Consider the following 19,553-nt stretch of genomic DNA (forward strand, 5'->3'; position numbering starts at 1 on the left):
TCCATTAGAATTATCAAAAATTGGATGGATTTTCAAAAGAAATTGGATGTGGCACTCTATAAAAAAAAGTTTACAATCTCTATTAAAACCTTTTCATATTTCATATAATAGAGTTACTCTAATAATAAATAATAAACAATAATAATATATCCAATTTTGGAAATGTAATACAAGTTGGTCGTATGAAGCAAATTTGGAAGAATTTAATCTCTACTTGGTTAGAGGTGTTTTCATATGCTTAATCATCTTGGTTAGGATTCAAATAAGTGGATTGGGCTGGTACGAAGGTTTTCAAGTTTGCAATTGAGCTAAGTTGTATTTTAATTTCTTTATTACTTTTAGAATAAACTCATTTAAGTCACTAAGAAAAATCGTAAGATTCCATTTAGTTTCTAAGACAAATATTTTGTTTGATTGATGAAGGAAAAGTGTCGTAGCAATTTAGTCACTACTTTACAATTTATACTTTTTTATTTTTATTACACCAATTAACATTTTAACTACTAATTTTGATATTTCATTGCTTAAAAAGACACATAAAATTAAAGATGCAAACAAATTAAAGAGAGGATAGTGGCATAAACCTCACAAAGAAAAATAAAATTAAACCAAAATTGAAAAGAAAAAGAATTAAGCATATGGTGAAAATGGTAAACGAAACCACTAGCTAAATAATTCTGACAAATAAAGGCAAAGAAATCTTAATAAGTAATATAAAATGTTATATTATATTTATCTATTTTATTATTTAAATTACTCTCTAAGCATAATAGTATTTAGGAGATAAGATATTATAGTTATGAGTGAGTACATAGTGAGATAGTCTTAAGAATAAGATGACATGTTGAATGTTAAATTCTTATAATATCATGCAAACTAAAAAAAGACGAATAATATTTCTTAATCTTTGTACTTTCGAACAGGTGGAGGGTGTTGAAGCCCTAGATTTAGACCCCCAAAAATAATTTTTTTGGTAAAGAATTTAGGCCCCAAATTTTTTTTATCACCTTTATACTATAAGAAAAGTTTACAATCTCTATTAAAAAACATTTTCATCATCTCTTTTAATTAAATTAAATCATTTTAATTTTAATTATCTTTAATTAAATCATTTTAATTTTAATTATCAATATATCAAATTATCACTATATAACTTCTTCCACAAGAGACCAACTAACTAAAATGAAAAATTAAATTAAAAGGGACCAACTAATATATAAGATTTATATAACCACAAAATATTCATGACTATTGAAATTCTTTCAATACTAATAAAAAAAATGTGTGTCTCTCTTCATTGCATAGTTAATTGGTTCCTAAATGAAAAATTTAATTAAAAGGGACCAATATAACCACAAAATATATTCTTTCAATACTAAGAAATAAAAAAAAAGTGTCTAAGACTATTGGAATTCTCTTCATTTCATAGTTAATTGGTCCCTAAATGACAAATGAAAAATTTAATTAAAAGGGACCAACTATCGATATCGATTTATACATATCCATTAGAATTATCAAAAATTGGATGGATTTTCAAAAGAAATTGGATGTGGCACTCTATAAAAAAAAGTTTACAATCTCTATTAAAACCTTTTCATATTTCATATAATAGAGTTACTCTAATAATAAATAATAAACAATAATAATATATTAAAAAAAAAACTAACACAATTTATTGTTGTTGAATTGAGACAAAAATGAATTGCAAGCAATGAAAGGTGGAACGATGCATCATGTTATTGTTTTATTAATTGCATTGCAATATATTATTAAAATATATATTGTATATTACAATTCCCTATTAATGCAATTGAAAACAAAGAATTCTTGGAGACACTAATATTGAATATGTAAATTTAGCTAATTATCAAACACAAGCTTTATATAAAGTTAACCCAAAAGCTAATTATCACCACCATATTGAATATGTAAATTTACATTGAAGTCTAGCTTCTATGTTTTAACAAAATTTTAATTTATCTATCTCATGGCAGAAACTCTACGGTTTCTTTGTCTGACATCTCCATGAGAAAAAGTTATGCATCTTCACCTTCCATATGTTAAAGTTACACATTATAGTCTCTTGAATTGATTTAAAAGCTATCGTGTGCATATATATAGTTACATCATAAGTATATTGGTTTTTGTCCTTGATAGGTGATGCTGTCTAACCTCTTAGAATATCAGGTATGTCTACATGTGATTGATTAAGAAATTGATATACATATATGTGATAGTTGCCTATTAATATGTTTGTAAATTGGAATTTTTCTACTACTCTGAGTTTAGAACATCTCTAATAATTTTTTATATTTCTTTTTTAGGTTGGATATTTTTTTAAATATCAACCGGTGTTTTGTTCGATGATTAATTAAACTTTGAGTTGAATCGATTAATATGAATATGACTATTTTTTCATGTGAAGGAGGAGAACAGGATAAAACATACTTCTATTTTTGCTTACGTTGCATCTTTGCTCCTTATAAAGCCTACGAAATGACACCTCATGTAAGGATGTGTATTTAACTCTAATGGGAGTTTGTAAACCATCATTTTTTTTATTGATATAATGTTTGTAATTAGACAACTTTTCTTTTTCATTTATTATTTTATTAGTCTAATGTTTTAGCTTATTTGTTTCTTATTTTCTTTTTCATTTATTATTTTATATAAGGTAGAAGATTTGTATAAAAAATTGTTGATTAATAGGAATATAATTATTTTTTTTCATGTGAATAAGTTGAAGAGGATAAAAGAGACTTCTATTTATTGATTTTGAAGTGCCTTAAAATTTATATAGATCGAGGGTATATTGATGTTGGAGGCATTCAATTAAAAGAGGACAATCCAAATAATTTAGAAATATAAATATGTGTCTCATTTTTAAATATTATATTGTCTACAATGTGTAGGTGATCTACTTGATCTCGATCAAGAAAAATATAGAAACAAAAACAAAGTAGAAATTAAAATAAGTTTTTTTTTTTGTAGTTGACACTCAAGTCATGCGATTCTTATAATTGTATGCAAGAAGTATATTGATTCAACTTGACTTGGAGGTTGTCCAAATATATAATCTTCATGCATTTATCGTATAACATTTGCCTAATCCTGGATGGTTCAATATGAATATATATGAATTTTAATAGACGGTCCTATTTTAATCTACGCATGTCATCTTATTCTTACAACCATAAAATGAATCGATGAAAATAATTGTGCTAAATACTTTTTCCTCCCACTTAGAATTGTACTAAAAACTTTCTAAATTAAATTAAAAAAAGACAAAAATTATTAAATAAAAATTGTTGATGCTCATTTGTCAAAATAAATTTTAGAAATTATTAAAACCGTAGATGTTAAAATATATTTACATATATTTAGAAAATATAATCACACATATATTTAAGCATATTTACACACAACTAAAATTCACCAATAATTCAAAAATTATTAATTTAATTTACATAATAATATAATTTTTTGGATAAATTAGGTACATATTCTAAAAGATTGTTTACGTTACGGCTGAAAATAAAATAGTGGAATATTTATAAGAATAAGATGACATTTCTTTAAGCAAATAAGAAGATGACACATGTTAAATCTTAAATTCATCTATAAGACTTTCTTTACCTTAACCAAATAACTAAACCTAAATTCAAATATATAAAATCTTCATCCAAACTTATATATTAACAACAACAAATATTCGAGTTTATATAATATAATAAGAAAAATAAAATAAATGTTCAAGAAAATATTAAATAAGAGGGACAAAAACTAACAATAATTTTGAAGAGACACAAACCTCGCCAAGAAAAAGAAAAACAAATCAAAAACAAAAGGACCAAGCAAAAAAAAATGTGAACCAAACAATAGACTAAAAAATTGGGACTAATAAAGTTGGAATAAAATTTCACCAAGTGAATAGTGAGAATAAACTCCAAGAGAACGAGAGATGAGTAAGTAGATAAGCTATTTGGAACCTTAAATTGCATAGAACGTAGTAAGCAAATACACTATTTGATACATAATTTTCAAAAAATGATATCACGTGGAACAAATAGGCAAAACCACCATATATGAATCATATTCTATAATCAAAACTTATTTTAACATTTCTCATGAGCAATATTGTCTACAAGTATAATTAAGTATGCCTTCAACTCTTATTGAAAATAATAAAATAAGGAATACATCAAAAATAAAAAACAAAGTGACATTTGACTATAAAATTGCAACTCATATAAAGAAAACTAAAATCTTATATGATTACACTAATAAAATAAAAAATGATACATCCTTTCAAACTTATGAAATATTATAAGAAATCTATTACATTAAAATATAAACAAACTACGATATAATAAAAAATCTAATATTTCTAAACAACCTTTTTTTTACTCATATACTAATATTAAACATAATCATATTTTAAAATAATATATATTATTTAACTATATGTGATTATAGTTATCACAATCATTATTTCTTTATTTATAAAAATATTTTAATTATATATTTTAATCGAACCCGTGCAACGCACGGGTTTATTCCTAGTAATAATAGTGTTGAATATGGAAAAGAAATCGTTGTTGAGCTAATGCATTGAAGATGTGGCTAGCTAGTGCATTATATAGCTTATAGTAAATTTTATAATTCTGACCGATCGGTTTGTTGGTCTAGTGGAGATTGACGTTGAACTTAACAGGGAAAATCACGATTCGGTTTTCACAATTGTGATCGGGAGGGGACTGAAATCACTTTATGCCATAATTGGCCCTGAACTAGATTAAGTGTATGTTTGGTTTAAATTTTGGAGTAGCCAGAATTGATTCTGGACATGTAGAATGGATTCTGACTTGTTTGGTTCCTCAAAAGTAGAATTGATTCTGCCTCCAGAATGGATTCTCCTTGAAGCTAGAAATTGTAGCTTCTCATTCTAGAATTGATTTTTACACTCAGTGTATGTTTGGTTTCAATTCTGGAGCATCCAGAATTGATTCTGGACGTGTAGAATTGATTCTGACTTGTTTGGTTTCTCAAAAGTAGAATTGATTCTGCCTACAGAATTGATTCTACTTGAAGTTAGAAATCGTAGCTTCTGATTCTAGAATTGATTTTTACACTCAAATTTTTTGTTCAACTCACTTTTTCATGAATATATCCAAACATAAACCACTTCAGCTTAAAATCAATTTTGGCCAGAATCAATTTTACAGAATCAATTCTGCCAAAATCAATTCTCTCCGCCGCAGAACCAAACACAAAATTCTTTGTTCAACTCACTTTTGTATGAATATATCCAAACATAAATCAATTATATCAAACTCAATTCTATCAAAATCAATTCTGTCAAACTCAATTCTATCAAAATCAATTTTGTCCACCCACCGCAGAACCAAACACATACTAAGTGGTCTAGTGAGTCTAATACTACGGTAAAAAAAAACTATAATAGTATAATACTCCCTCCATCCTTTAATGATCCACCTATTTGAAGATGTGGTTATTGATGTTGGAATATTTTATGATATTCCAATAATATTACGTGGACAAATATCTTTATATAATTATATTAGCTATTTATCAATTAGGAGCCTTAATTGATTAAGTGATCAAATAAAGTTAAAAGGTTAATTAGATTTCTATTTCGAATTAATTAATTAATTAATTTGATATGAGCTCAATATGAGTGGATGTCAGGATGACCCATTTCGGAATAATGGGAACCCTAATTGGCCATCACACTATATATAGGCTATGGTCCCCACCAGACACACTGCATATCACATCTTCTCCCCATCTGAAGTGAGCTTATGGCATAATGAGTCTTAGTTGAGGAAGAACCACAAGCCAACGGATACTCGTCGTCCGTCTTTCTCTCTTTGCGTTTCAGGATCGGTTTCTTCTAGTTCCATCTAATGGTTAATCTATTCAGGTATTCCTATAATCCTTGATAAATCAGCATGTCATAGATCCTGTTTTATATACATGCTCATATGTTTAGCTTCCGCACTTCCGTTATAAGATTATATGTTTAATCTTTATTATTGAGAGCATGTCTTATATATAATTAATAAATGAATTCCAACAATTGATACTACAGTAAAATAATAATAATTTTTACGTAAATGTATGTTAACACAAATTATTTCACATTCAATTCACTTTTAACTAAAATCAATTCATTCAAAATCAATTTTTATCACTGCAAAATAAAACACACTTTAAGTCATTCCTTTCATTAAGATCACTACCCTCAAATGACCCATCAATTTTTGTTATTCACAATGATAAAGGACACGGTAAAAACTACAGTAGTTGGTTTAATAGTGATTGACGCCGAACTTGATAGAAGGATCATAGTTCGATCCTCCGCAACTGCGATCGGAAGAGGACTGAAACCACTTGATATCACAACTCACCACCGAACCAAATTAAACTAACGGTGAAAGTTAAAAAAATTGATATTTGACGACAACTTTCACTACAAAAAAGAAATGGAAAAGCCCAACTAATAACTTTATTTGACAATATTAAATCTATTAGCTTACTGAATCTTTATCATTGTAATTTGCATATCTAAAATCCAATTCAAATTAAATCTAATTAAAGGATTAAAAAAATAATTTTTTTAAAAAAATCTAGTACACACCTAAGAATTTTTCTTGAAGAAAATTTAAAGTTATTTTTCGTTTGTTTACAATCACAAAAATTTATTTTTTTTAGAAAATGGTTTGCAAAAACAATAGATTTTAAAGAAAGCTATTGAAAATAACTTTTCATTTTGAAGAAAAGAAATGATTGTTTTACTAACATAAAAGTAAAATAAAAAAATGATTTTTTAATAAAAAAAATAGTTTTTTTTTTTAAAACCTGAAATAAACAGTGCCTAAATTTAGGCTGGATCAAATCAAATCAATTTTTTTTTAGTTATCTAAACCTAACCACGTGTGATTTTATCTTTAAATTAGATTAGATGATTATTTTACTTCAAAATCAATCCAAACTATACCACTAACACTCCTAATAAAATCTACAAGTGGTTCAACTAAAACCCTTTGGAAATAATTCTCTACTTCACAGTCACAACTCACAGTTATCAAAAACTTATCAAATTATATTATCATCAAAGCTAGTTACAGATGTGTGTGAAGAGTATTGTTTCCATGTATAGAAGTTGAATGGCAAGCTAAACACAACCCTAGATTTTTAAAACTAACATATGTGCCCAAATTACATGATAGACTTCTAAAGTAAAGATAACTAAATTGTTACATGACAGAGTATCCCATTAATGGTATCCCCGTACATACCACTACAGATATGTGTAAATACCCGTAGTGGAATCCCCATGATTTATATTAAAAAAATTTGAAACCATACATACCACTACTGATATTATTTATAACCGACGTGAAAACCATACATACCGACGTGGAATCCCCATAATTTTAAATAAAAATTACAGAAGAAATTAGGATACCACGTCGGGTATTAAACGACCCGACGTGGAAAGTATAGACTTACAACGACGCCAGCGTTTACTACTGGCCACGGCCAGTAGTGGAAAGTCCCTTTGGCCAGTAGTGGAAACCCCTTTCTACACTAGTGTATCTTAGACCAAACATTAAACATGGTGAATTCTCTGACTCAGAAGATAAAATAATATGCACCCTTTTTGCTAGCATTGGAAGCAGGTAACTTTCTTTTTCACTTAATTCCCATATCCACTTTCAGATGCTTCCATGAAGAATGAAAACAATATAGTTAATTTCCAATTGAAGAAAACAATAAGAGATGCACTAAGATGCATGATTGAGTTTTACTTTTTCCACTTTTATTATAAATAAAAAAAAAAGATTATCGAAGTATCGATATGGCTCCAGATTCTCTGCGGTCGAGATAACTACGCATTCGCGCGATCTCAAACTACTAGTATTCTAATTTCCAACTTTACCAAACGAGTCCAAAACATTATTCTCTCCAGTCTTCTATATAAACAAAAAGGTTCATGTTTCCTTCGGTGTACCTTTTACTTATATTTTAAGACCGGAGAGTAAGTTGAAATGTGGACCGTCTTCTGATCAATATCGAACAGTCCATATTCAGGGGAGTGCGGACTGTCTCTGATCAAGATCAAATGGTTCATATTCATATGTGCGCGAATTTAGACAATCCATTTCGCGTTCGATATATTTTGTTTTTTAGATTTCTACATCACCTCATGCAATTCAAATTAAGATCTTGATCATGAGTATTATTAGGTAATGTTTCACAATTTTCACAAAGTGCAGGTGGTCAATAATAGCATCTAAGTTACAAGGCCGAACCGACAATGATGTAAAGAATTACTGGAACACAAAACTAAAGAAAAAATTTATGTTCATAAATCATTCAATGGAGATGAAATCTCAACAAGTTACCCTTTTATCCATCCTTCAAAGTTCAACATCAACATCTCAATCATTATCATTCACAAACAACAAAAACAACTCATACTATCATCACTCCAATGGTTCTTTCACAAGTTCCTTTTCCAACTCATCAACCTCTTCAAGTCTTTTAAGTGGAAACTCTTCTACTTCTGCAGCACAAGAAAGTTTGATTGGTTCATCTCAGAAGTGTGGTGATGCAGCTTTTGTAGAGCAGAATATTGGTGATGTTAGTTATATCTACAATGAGGTTGAAGATAGTGAGAAGTTGATGTTTTCCAATGGTGGTAGTGTTAATGGATTTTGGGAAGAAAATCCATTGGATTATGGTGTAATAAGCACAACTTCTACTAGTAGTTGCAACAACTTTTTGTTTGATGTGTAAAAGACAGAGGAAAAAGTCATGAAGTTGTGATGGATGATGTTGACTATGTTGCTAAAATGAACAAGAGTTAAAATTGGACTAAGTTTGTGCTTTTGTGAGATTGGATGTATTGAATGAACAGAACCACTTTCTTTTGTTTCATAATTCATTTTAGATTTTGCTCAAAAAAAAAAAATTAGATGTTTCCTTTTTTTCAATCATTTGAATCATATAGATGTCCAAAAAAATTTGAATCATTTGAGTTAAATACCAAACATACACTTGACTACCTTTATCTTTCAAAAATCAGACGTGTTTTAGTAGGAACAATTTTTAGTTAAATTTGACTTATTTCGCTGTCGATGATGATAAGGAAAAAAAATACAAATCAATGAGCTTATGCAATGTTTTTATTTGTGCATGACAAAATAACAAAAGCCTGAAAACTCACACATTTAAGGTAGAGGGACCAGAGTTCGAACTCTAGTCATAGCGTCCGACCTAGCATTTCTGATAGTTAAGATTTTTGGAATAAAAATATATTTCACATTAAATAGGATTATAATAAAAATTAGGAAAATGTTAAACAGTGCCTGCGGACATTAGTTAAACATATAAATAAGAAAATTTTGTATTGAAACTTATGCATTCAATGTCTTAAAAATTTAAAAGGTTATCTTATAAATATTAATTTTTTCATTTATTTTCTTTTTTGGTATAAGTGCACCGGGGGCCTATGATCCTAAAAATTATAGCAATTAATGTACTTTGAGAGGATTTTTTTTTCTTCTTATGATAAAGAAAATAAAGTATATCATTTTTTCTCTTATAACATGTATCAGGAAGTAATCTTACACATACTTTATTTTTTATTTTATTTTTTTGTCAAATAACCTAGTGGCTAGAAAATTCATCTTAAAGATGAATAAGTGGAGTGTTCGGGATTCGAACCCCGACTCTTGCACATATAGTGCGATATCCCTGTCAATTGAGTTAAGCTCATATGACACATATGCTTTATTAATTACCACTAAACTTTTTAGTACATTGCTTTGCATTATCTTCTTTAAGCGTTTTTTTCTTTTATAAATATCTATATAAATATATTATTTTCCATCTATCAAAAAAATATTGTTTATATATATGGTGTCTCATAATTGGGGCATAGCCCGGCAATCATGGAATGACTTTGAAAAAAAAAATTGTTCTATATTCGTAGACATCAGTTAGCCTGCAAGGACGTATATAATGGAGTTTAATTGTTTAATTATCAGTATAGGACAATATATCATCTCCACAACATATTTGTTAAGCCATAGGAATAGGAGTTGAAAGCAATACTGGACTATCAAATTTGATCTGAAAGAGAGTTTTCTATAGATAAATCCAACTTGGGGGACATAGATTTTTAATTAAATACGGTATTTAATTAAAGCATGTATACGATTCAAAATTTCAACTAATAAAATAATCACTAGTATTGTACCAAAAAAATATAAAAATAAAAATAATCACTAGTGGGATATGTCCATATTGCAATAAGGTTCTAGAAATGTATGATCATAATAATATGAATGATCCGTTGTTGGAGTATTATGTTGAATGTTCCAAGGGAAAAAACACATGGATAGAAAAATTTAGAAGATAAATATGACTTTGACCTCTTCCACTATTTTGTTTGATTCCATATTGTAATGTAGAGACTAAATATATAAATAGGTCTTATAAAAAAAAATATAAATAGATCAATTTTTTTTGGGGGGACATAAATAGATCAATTGAAATTTTGGCTTTCCAAGAATCAAATTGAAATAATTCCGAATTAAATTATCAGAAAAAATAATAGACCAATCACAACCAAATTTTTCGTCACGTCACTCTACTTAATTTCACTTTCTTGATATTTTCTCTCAAGAAAAGAAAGTCCGATTAAAAGAGTGGCACAAAAGGCATACTCAAAATCTAGGAGCCAAGATTAAAGAAGCGAAAGAAGACTTGAAAAGGCTTGAGATAAAAGGTGAATTAGGTGGTTTATCAGAGGAAGAGGCGAATACTTGGAGAGAAAGAGCATCGCAAGTACAGAAGCTTTCAAATTTAAATTGTAGTATACATTGGCAAAAATCCAGAATTCGTTGGTTGAAGGAGGGGGATGCAAACACCAGATACTTCCATGGGTGCATCAATAAGAGAAGAAGAGAGAATGAAATTTTATCGTTAGAGTGTAATGGACGAATTCTAACGGGGGTAAATGAAATAAAGAGTGCAGTAGTGGACCATTTTCAAAAACAATTTTCAGCAAAAAGGGCAAGACCTATCCCAGCCAATATGAGTTTCAAATGTATAGAGAACGAGATAAAGGATGATATGGTGAGAGAATTTTCAGAAGAGGAAGTTAGAAAGGCGGTTTGGGAATGCGAAAGCACAAAAAGTCCTGGCCCTGATGGCGTGAATTTTGGATTTGTGAAGGAATTTTGGGAGGACATGAAAGATGATTTTATGAGAGTTATGAGAGAATTCCATGAGAATGGTCGGATGGTTAGAGGGGCCAACAATTCTTTCATCGTCCTTATCCCCAAGAAAAAGAATCTGTTGAATCTATCGGAGTTCAGACCTATCTCGTTGATCGGGTGCATCTACAAGGTTATAGCAAAAGTGTTGGCAAATAGGCTAAAAACGGTGATTGACACGGTGATATCTGAAACGCAGTCTGCCTTAATATATGCGAGACAAATTTTAGACGGGATCCTAATAGCAAATGAGATCGTGGACGAGGCCAAAAGAAAGAAAAAAGATATGCTCATGTTTAAAGTGGATTTTGAAAAAGCATATGATTCAGTAGACTGGAGTTTTCTGGATTTCGTCATGCAAAAAATGAGTTTTCATGAGAAATTGAGGAGGTGGATTTCAGAATGTCTTAAGACAGCATCTGTGTCGGTATTGGTAAACGGTAGTGCTACTAAAGAATTTGAGATGGGTAGAGGGCTTAGGCAAGGTGACCCGTTATCGCCATTTCTATTCATCATAATATCTGAAGGCTTTAACATATTAATGAGGAAAGCAGTGGAATCATCGAGATTTATCGGGTATAAATTTGAGGGGGGCGACGTGTGCTTTTCACATCTGCAATATGCTGACGACACTTTGATCATTGGAAGAAAGGGTTGGGGGAACATTCGGATTATGAAGGCGAATTTGCTATTACTCCAGTTAATGTCGGGGTTAAAGGTGAACTTTAATAAAAGCATGTTGGTGGGAATTAACATATGTCAATGTTGGTTGGAGGAAGCAACAAGTATTCTAAATTGCAAAGTAGGATGCCTTCCATTCAAATACCTTGGTTTACCGATTGGCGCTAATCCGAGGAGAGTTTCGACATGGAAACCAGTCATTGACACGGTGAGGTCTAGGTTATCAAAATGGAAGCATAAGCGGTTATCTATCGGAGGTCGGGTGGTGATATTAAAATCAGTCTTGTCAGCTATCCCGGTCTATTTCCTTTCCTTCTTCAAAGCTCCGACAGGTATCATTTCCAAACTTCAATCTCTTTTTAAACAGTTCCTTTGGGGAGGGAGTGAGGATAATAGAAAAATTAATTGGGTGAAATGGGATAAAGTGTGTAGACCTTTAGATGAGGGGGGGCTAGGCTTAAAAAATTTAAAGGCCTTTAACCTTGCTCTTCTTAGCAAATGGAAGTGGAAAATAAGGTTCGATAATGATGGACTTTGGTTTAGAGCGTTATTGAATAGATATGGGGGTAGTGATGGGGTCTTTAGAGGCAGAAACAATGGTAGTTCATTATGGTTGAGAGATATTAATGAGTTAGATTCGGGGATCATTGAGTCTTTAAATTTATTCTCGGTAAAGGATGCTTATAATAAAATTATGTTGGGATCTTATGGTGAGCCTGACCCGTCTCGGGCGAAGGCTTGGCATAAGTCAATCCCGCTAAAAGTTTCGTGTTTAGTGTGGAGACTGTTTCAAAATAGAGTAGCTACGAAAGATAATTTAAGTAAGAGAGGAGTTAGCGGTCTAGGGTCCCTTCAATGTGTTGGAGATTGTGGCATAGAAGAATCGGTGTCTCATCTATTTTTTGAGTGCCCAGTGTTTGCAGGTATTTGGTATTCAATAGGTAAATGACTTGGAGTGTCGACGGCATATCATAATGAAGGGGTGCATCACTTGGAACAATTTGAAGGTTTGATCAACAAAGGTAGAGTTTTTGTCAATAGAGCTAGTGTGATCTGGTTTGCCGGCATCTGGTGTATTTGGAAAGCAAGGAATGACAAGGTATTCAAGAATAAGGAAGTGAATGTGGACAAAATATTAGAATCTGTGAAGATTATATCTTGGAATTGGTTGAAGTTTAAATCTAGCGAGATGGATTATAATGTGAGTAACTGGTTTTTGAATCCCAAAGCGTGTCTAGGTTGCTTAGATCAATAGCGGACTTTCAATGGACAATTATGGATGTTGCCCTGTGTTGTGAGCGGGCTACTGCTATAACCAAATATATGGTGTAGCAGGTGGCTACTGGTTCCTAAGGCCTCTGGTGAAAATCAATTTAAAGGCTCTGGTATATTTTTCCCTAAGGGAATTAAGTTTGTGATATGGGAAGTTCTTGGTAGTATCCCAAACTCCTTGTCCGGTTAGTGTCGGATTGAGGTTGTAGCTATTCGGCCATCCTCTTTGGTCCGGCGAGCGTTAGTGGCAAGGCCCGGGATCCCGAGTTTCCCGTATCCAAATTGTTCCCTTGGCAGGTTGCTTGGTAGCTCAGAATTGAATTTATACTGCTGATCGCAATGAGAGTTTAGAGGCTTGGTAATCTCGGTACAATTTTGATCGCACAGGTGATATTTACAAATCAACCAGGAAGTCAAGAAATGCAGCTTGGTTTCTTTAATGATACTTGATCTGCTGTGTAGCCTTGAAATTATTGTAGTGGAAGCCTAATTACATTACAATGTTTTTGTGTCATATATGTGTCTGAGGTGTAGCCTTGGAAGTAATTTGGGCTTTATATTAATTTGTAATGTAACTATTACAAGATGACACTAAATTGTTTGGTTTGTATTTGGCATAGCTTATGCCGTATATCATTAATAAATTCCTTTTGGCTTTTCCAAAAAAAAAAAAAATAGATCAATTTTATGAAGCTGCATTTTCCGTATAAATTAAGTTTACACCATGCTTCAAAAAAAAAAGTTTACACCAATTAGGGTAGAACAACTGATGTAGAGACTTAAAAGTGAAATTTTAGTGAGGCCTAAGAAAAATAAAAAAATTATAAAAATAAATTAAGTTTTTAATTTTGTACAATTTAGAGATTGAACTTTGGTTAAAGAGGACATGAAACCTCATCCTATCGAGGTAAGCTAAGAAAATATATAATTACTTTATCGTATTATATATTTATAACTAATGTCTTACGAGAAATGATCGTTTTATTTACTGTCTATTCACCTATTCGTAGTTGGTTTGTAATATTTGGAGTGGTAGTAGATACTCTTTAGTTTAGGAGGAATGATTATATTTTTAATCAAATACTTTAATTTTAGATAAAAGTCAATTATCGTTGCACTCCCTTTTTCTTTTATATATATATATATATATATATATATATATATATATATATATATGAGCAAAGAGGTATAAAATTAGTGTTACTAAAATGTCCCTCTGATGTCTATTAGTCACTATGATGTCTCATAATGCTCTTAATTTACCTAAAAAAATTATTGAGGCACTCCCTTCACAATCTTGTAACAAATCATATTTAGTTTGTGAAATAGTCTCTTCCTCATAATAATTGAATTAAGATAACTTGTGATAGTGTGGTTGTCCAATCTTTGGAGTTTGGATGAAGCTACTTTTGGAGGTGTAATCTGTTATTCTCATGGTGTGTTTATTGTATAGCTTTCTCAAACATTTTGAGTAAGTGTTTTATAACTTGTGCTGAGATTTATCATGAATTTTTATAGTCATACAATTTGATTTTCAACAAATCATTATTGTGAAAAGTGATTTTCTCTCTGCCATTAGGATGATTGACGGAATTATATCATCCGGTATTCGTTGGCAACGTACATGTTTATCATAAAGCAAATCAAGTGACAGACATTCTTGCAAAGTTTGGCATTAGCCTAATGCCAATCTATTCATTTAAAGATTTTTTAGTTTATTTTGGATTTTTTGTCACTTCCCATCCTCGTAGATTTAGTTTTTTTTTTTTTTTTTCTATCATCAGTCTCCGGTCCACCGGATTGTCTAATTTCGTTCGAAGAATATATAATGAGTAAGTCACATTTGATTAGTTTGCTTCACATAATAATTCCATTATATTAATTATTATAATATAAATTTTTTTGTCATGTATGTTGGTTTTCCCAAATGCCTTTAATTCGATCCTATATATTACTCAAAACAAAATCATACTCCCTTCGAACACAAATTAAAGAAAAAAAATACTTCAAATTTTGAACACAAATATAAGCAAAAATTAACTACTTTTAAACTAATTAATACTATTATTCCTAATATACCTTTATTTAATCATTTCACTTTTCAAAAGTTTATGTGATTTCCAAGGCATAAATCACTTTTCAAACGGTAATATAGTAAACTTAACTCATGTTTTGCATTAAATCAAGAAAATTAACTACACTTAACTAAATTTCTTAAACAGCGTGTAAACGATTATTTTTTCTTATATTTGTGTCCGGAGGAAGTACTCGTTAACTTTCGACAGGAATACTAAAATCTAAAAGATGTGTATTCTTTAAGTACCAACATTATGACTTACAATTGTGTCAAAAAAAAAAAACATTATGACTTACAAGAAAATTATACGTTTAAAAATAACAGAATTAAACCACTTTATTGAAAAAAGAAATCACTAAATTTAGTTTAACAGTGAAAGATTTCGATCCTCAACTTCATTATAAATAAAAAAACAAACAATTACTTTTTAACTTTTTTTTTACGCTTTTGCGACGCGCAGTAACATGTGTGCCGAACGCACTTGGAAATAGTAGGAGGGGAGCACAGAATTGCAGGGCAATCATTGCCAGTCATGCAATACTTAAGACCTGTGATGTTTAATAAAAATAAAGGAATATTAGTAAAAAGGAATGAACCATTACATACATACATGATAAAGAATAAAATTTGAAATGAGTGTGAAAAAAAAAAGAACTTACGATAGCTGGTTACGAGAACAATTATAGAAAGAAAGGTGACAAAAGTATAAATGAATTTGTGAATTTTAACCATATTTTTTTTCTCTTTTGCATATTGTAGATAATAATTTGGTCGATCACTTTATAATGAAAAATTCTCATTCATAAATTAAGAATTATTGTTTGATGTCTCTTAGATGCATCAATATTTTGTGTATGTATTTTTAGCTCACTCGATTGATCACTTAACGGTACGTAGTAAAATCTAACATAAAAATGTTGATGATCGTCAGAGGTCATTATTCTTTCCAGCTTTTTTTTTACCAAAGTTTCAATATAATTATATTATTGATCTTTTAGCCTTTTAAGATAGACAAGAGAATAAACTCAAAAGATAAATAATAGTGTTTGTTAGTCGATCCTAGGGCCGGATACCAAATTTTTTTAAAAAATAATAATAATAGTGTTGAATATGGAAAAGAAATCGTTGTTGAGCTAATGCATTGAAGATGTGGCTAGCTAGTGCATTATATAGCTTATAGTAAATTTTATAATACTGACTGATCGTTTGTTGGTCTAGTGGAGATTGACGTTGAACTTAACAGGAAAAATCATGATTCGGTTTTCACAACTGTGATCGGGAGGGGACTGAAATCACTTTATGCCATAACTGGCCCTGAACTAGATTAAGTGGTCTAGTGAGTCTAATACTACAGTAAAAAAAAACCCATAATAATACTCCCTCCACCCTTTAATGATCCACCTATTTGAAGATGTGGTTATTGATGTTGGAATATTTTATGATATTCCAATAATATTACGGGGACAAATATCTTTATATAATTATATTAGCTATTTATCAATTAGAAGTCTTAATTGATTAAGTGATCAAATAAAGTTAAAAGGTTAATTAGATTTCTATTTAGAATTAATTAATTAATTAATTTGATATGAGCTCAATATGAGTGGATGTCAGGATGACCCATTTCGGAATAATGGGAATCTTAATTGGCCATCACACTATATATAGGCTATGATCCCCAATATACCAGACACACTGCATATCGCCTCTTCTCCCCATCTGAAGAGCGCTTAGGGCATAATGAGTCTTGGTTGAGGAAGAACCACAAGCAAACGGATACTCGTCGTCCGTCTTTATCTCTTTGCGTTTCACGATCGGTTTATTCTACTTCCATCTAATGGTTAATCTATTCAGGTATTCCTATAATCCTTGATAAATCAGCATGTCATAGATCCTGTTTTATATACATGCTCATATGTTTAGCTTCCGCACTTCCGTTATAAGATTATATGTTTAATCTTTATTATTGAGAGCATGTCTTATATATAATTAATAAATTAATTCCAACAATTGATACTACAGTAAAATAATAATAATTTTTACGTAAATGTATGTTAACACAAATTAATTATTTCACATTCAATTCACTTTTAACTAAAATCAATTCATTCAAAATTAATTTTTATCACTGCAAAATAAAACACACTTTAAAACAGAACCTAAACTAGTCATTCCTTTCATTAAGATCACTACCCTCAAATGACCCATCAATTTTTGTTATTCACAATGATAAAGGACACATACATTTACCGTAAAAACTACAGTAGTTGGTTTAATAGTGATTGACGCCGAACTTGATAGAAGGATCACAGTTCGATCCTCCGCAACTGCGATCGGAAGAGGACTGAAACCACTTGATATCACAACTCACCACCGAACCAAATTAAACTGACGGTAAAAATTTAAAAAAATTGATATTTGACGACAAAAAAGAAATGGAAAAGCCCAACTAATAATAACTTTATTTGACAATATTAAATCTATTAGCTTACTGAATCTTTATCATTGTAATTTGCATATCTAAAATCCAATTCAAATTAAATCGAATTAAAGGATTAAAAAAAAAAATTTAAAAAAAATCTAGTACTCACCTAAGAATTTTTCTTGAAGAAAATTTAAAGTTATTTTTCGTTTGTTTACAATCACAAAAATTTATTTTTTTTAGAAAATGGTTTGCAAAAACAATAGATTTTAAAGAAAGCTATTGAAAATAACTTTTCATTTTGAAGAAAAAAAATGATTGTTTTACTAACATAAGTAAAATAAAAAAAATGATTTTTTAATAAAAAAAATAGTTTTTTTTTTAAAACCTGAAATAAACAGGGCATAAATTTAGGCTGGATCAAATCAAATCAATTTTTTTTTTTAGTTATCTAAACCAAACCACGTGTGATTTTATCTTTAAATTAGATTAGATGATTATTTTACTTCAAAATCAATCCAAACTATACCACTAACACTCCTAATAAAATCTACAAGTGGTTCAACTAAAACCCTTTGGAAATAATTCTCTACTTCACAGTCACAACTCACAGGTATCAAAAACTTATGAAATTATATTATCATCAAAGCTAGTTACAGATGTGTGTGAAGAGTATTTTTTCCATGTATAGAAGTTGAATGCCAAGCTAAACACAACCCTAGATTTTTAAAACTAACATATGTGCCCAAATTACATGATAGACTTCTAAAGTAAAGATAACTAAATTGTTACATGACAGAGTATCCCATTAATGCTAAAAAAGTATTCAGCAGAAATAACAAAAATAAATTATTTATGTACTTGGCAAAATAAGTACTCCATCCGTACCACAATATATGACGTTTTGACACTTTTACACATATTAAGAAAGATAATTAATGTTGTATGGAAAAGAGAGATTATAGGTTGATTTACAAAATTGTTTTTCATTTATGGTATGAAAAAAATAAATGGAAATATTGAAAGAAAAGAGAGTAATAAATAGTTAAGGGTATAATAGAAAAAATACCATTATAATATGAAGTATGAACACATACTAAATAATACAGCTCCTATGTCTTGATGGTAGTGTTAAAATTTTGTAATGTAAGAAGCTAAAAATCAAAGAAATATGAAACACTTGTACAAACACACTAATAGTAATTTGAAAAAGTGAATTAATTAAAAGTAATTATATGTATGTTGTTGTCGTGTACCAGACTCGCTTACGATCAGAAGTGTCGGTGCTATAAAAGTCAAAGACCTTTTCAAACAAGGTGATTCTCATCCCCTCAATTGACATAGTTTCCATGTTTGAAAAACACTTTATAATATGAAGTATGAACAAAAACAACTATACCTGCTTGAACATTTATGGCTTATGGCAAGTCTCAATATTTGTACCTTAACATTAAGTTCCTCCATTGGACAAGGTGTCCATAAAGATTGTATTGTGGTAACAATTTGCCCCTATAATAGAAAGTTTCATTAGGCAGAAGTAGAGAAAAATAAGTATTAAAAGATGATGCAATTAGAATAAAAAACGTGCTTGCCTTCCTTCCACATACAACTATTCGATCTCCTTCGCAAATTGTACCGTTAACTAAAACAACATGCATCATGGTTCCATGGCCTTTATCAAACCCGACATCCAAAACAGTACACTGATATAGCCACAGGCAAAATAACAATTAGGTCTCTACAGTTGAACAATAAAAAAACATTCAATCAGATTTAATATGGCGCGACA

General features: G+C 30.0%; 1 protein-coding gene and 1 long non-coding RNA gene across 2 annotated transcripts; one reads left to right on the forward strand and one right to left on the reverse strand.

The window, feature by feature from the left end:
* The first annotated feature begins 7,602 nt into the window (after positions 1-7,602).
* LOC123892884 (uncharacterized protein DDB_G0271670-like) lies at positions 7,603-9,023 on the forward strand. Its single transcript, XM_045942763.1, has 2 exons — positions 7,603-7,706; positions 8,304-9,023. The coding sequence occupies exon 2, from the start codon at positions 8,389-8,391 to the stop codon at positions 8,824-8,826; it is 438 nt and encodes a 145-aa protein (XP_045798719.1). The 5' UTR covers positions 7,603-7,706; positions 8,304-8,388; the 3' UTR covers positions 8,827-9,023.
* A 6,533-nt stretch (positions 9,024-15,556) lies between these two features.
* On the reverse strand, positions 15,557-16,252 carry LOC123892885. Its single transcript, XR_006803291.1, has 2 exons — positions 16,002-16,252; positions 15,557-15,890 (listed from the first exon to the last, which is right to left on the reverse strand). It is a non-coding gene; the product is annotated as an uncharacterized LOC123892885 (long non-coding RNA).
* Positions 16,253-19,553: the final 3,301 nt, after the last annotated feature.

This window comes from Trifolium pratense, linkage group LG6 (genome assembly GCF_020283565.1).
Source record: "Trifolium pratense cultivar HEN17-A07 linkage group LG6, ARS_RC_1.1, whole genome shotgun sequence".
Classification (NCBI taxonomy): Eukaryota; Viridiplantae; Streptophyta; class Magnoliopsida; order Fabales; family Fabaceae; genus Trifolium; species Trifolium pratense.

Bases quoted from the DNA above. Each gene is read 5' to 3' on its own strand.
- LOC123892884 (XM_045942763.1), top strand. From the start codon at position 8,389: ATGTTCATAAATCATTCAATGGAGATGAAATCTCAACAAGTTACCCTT.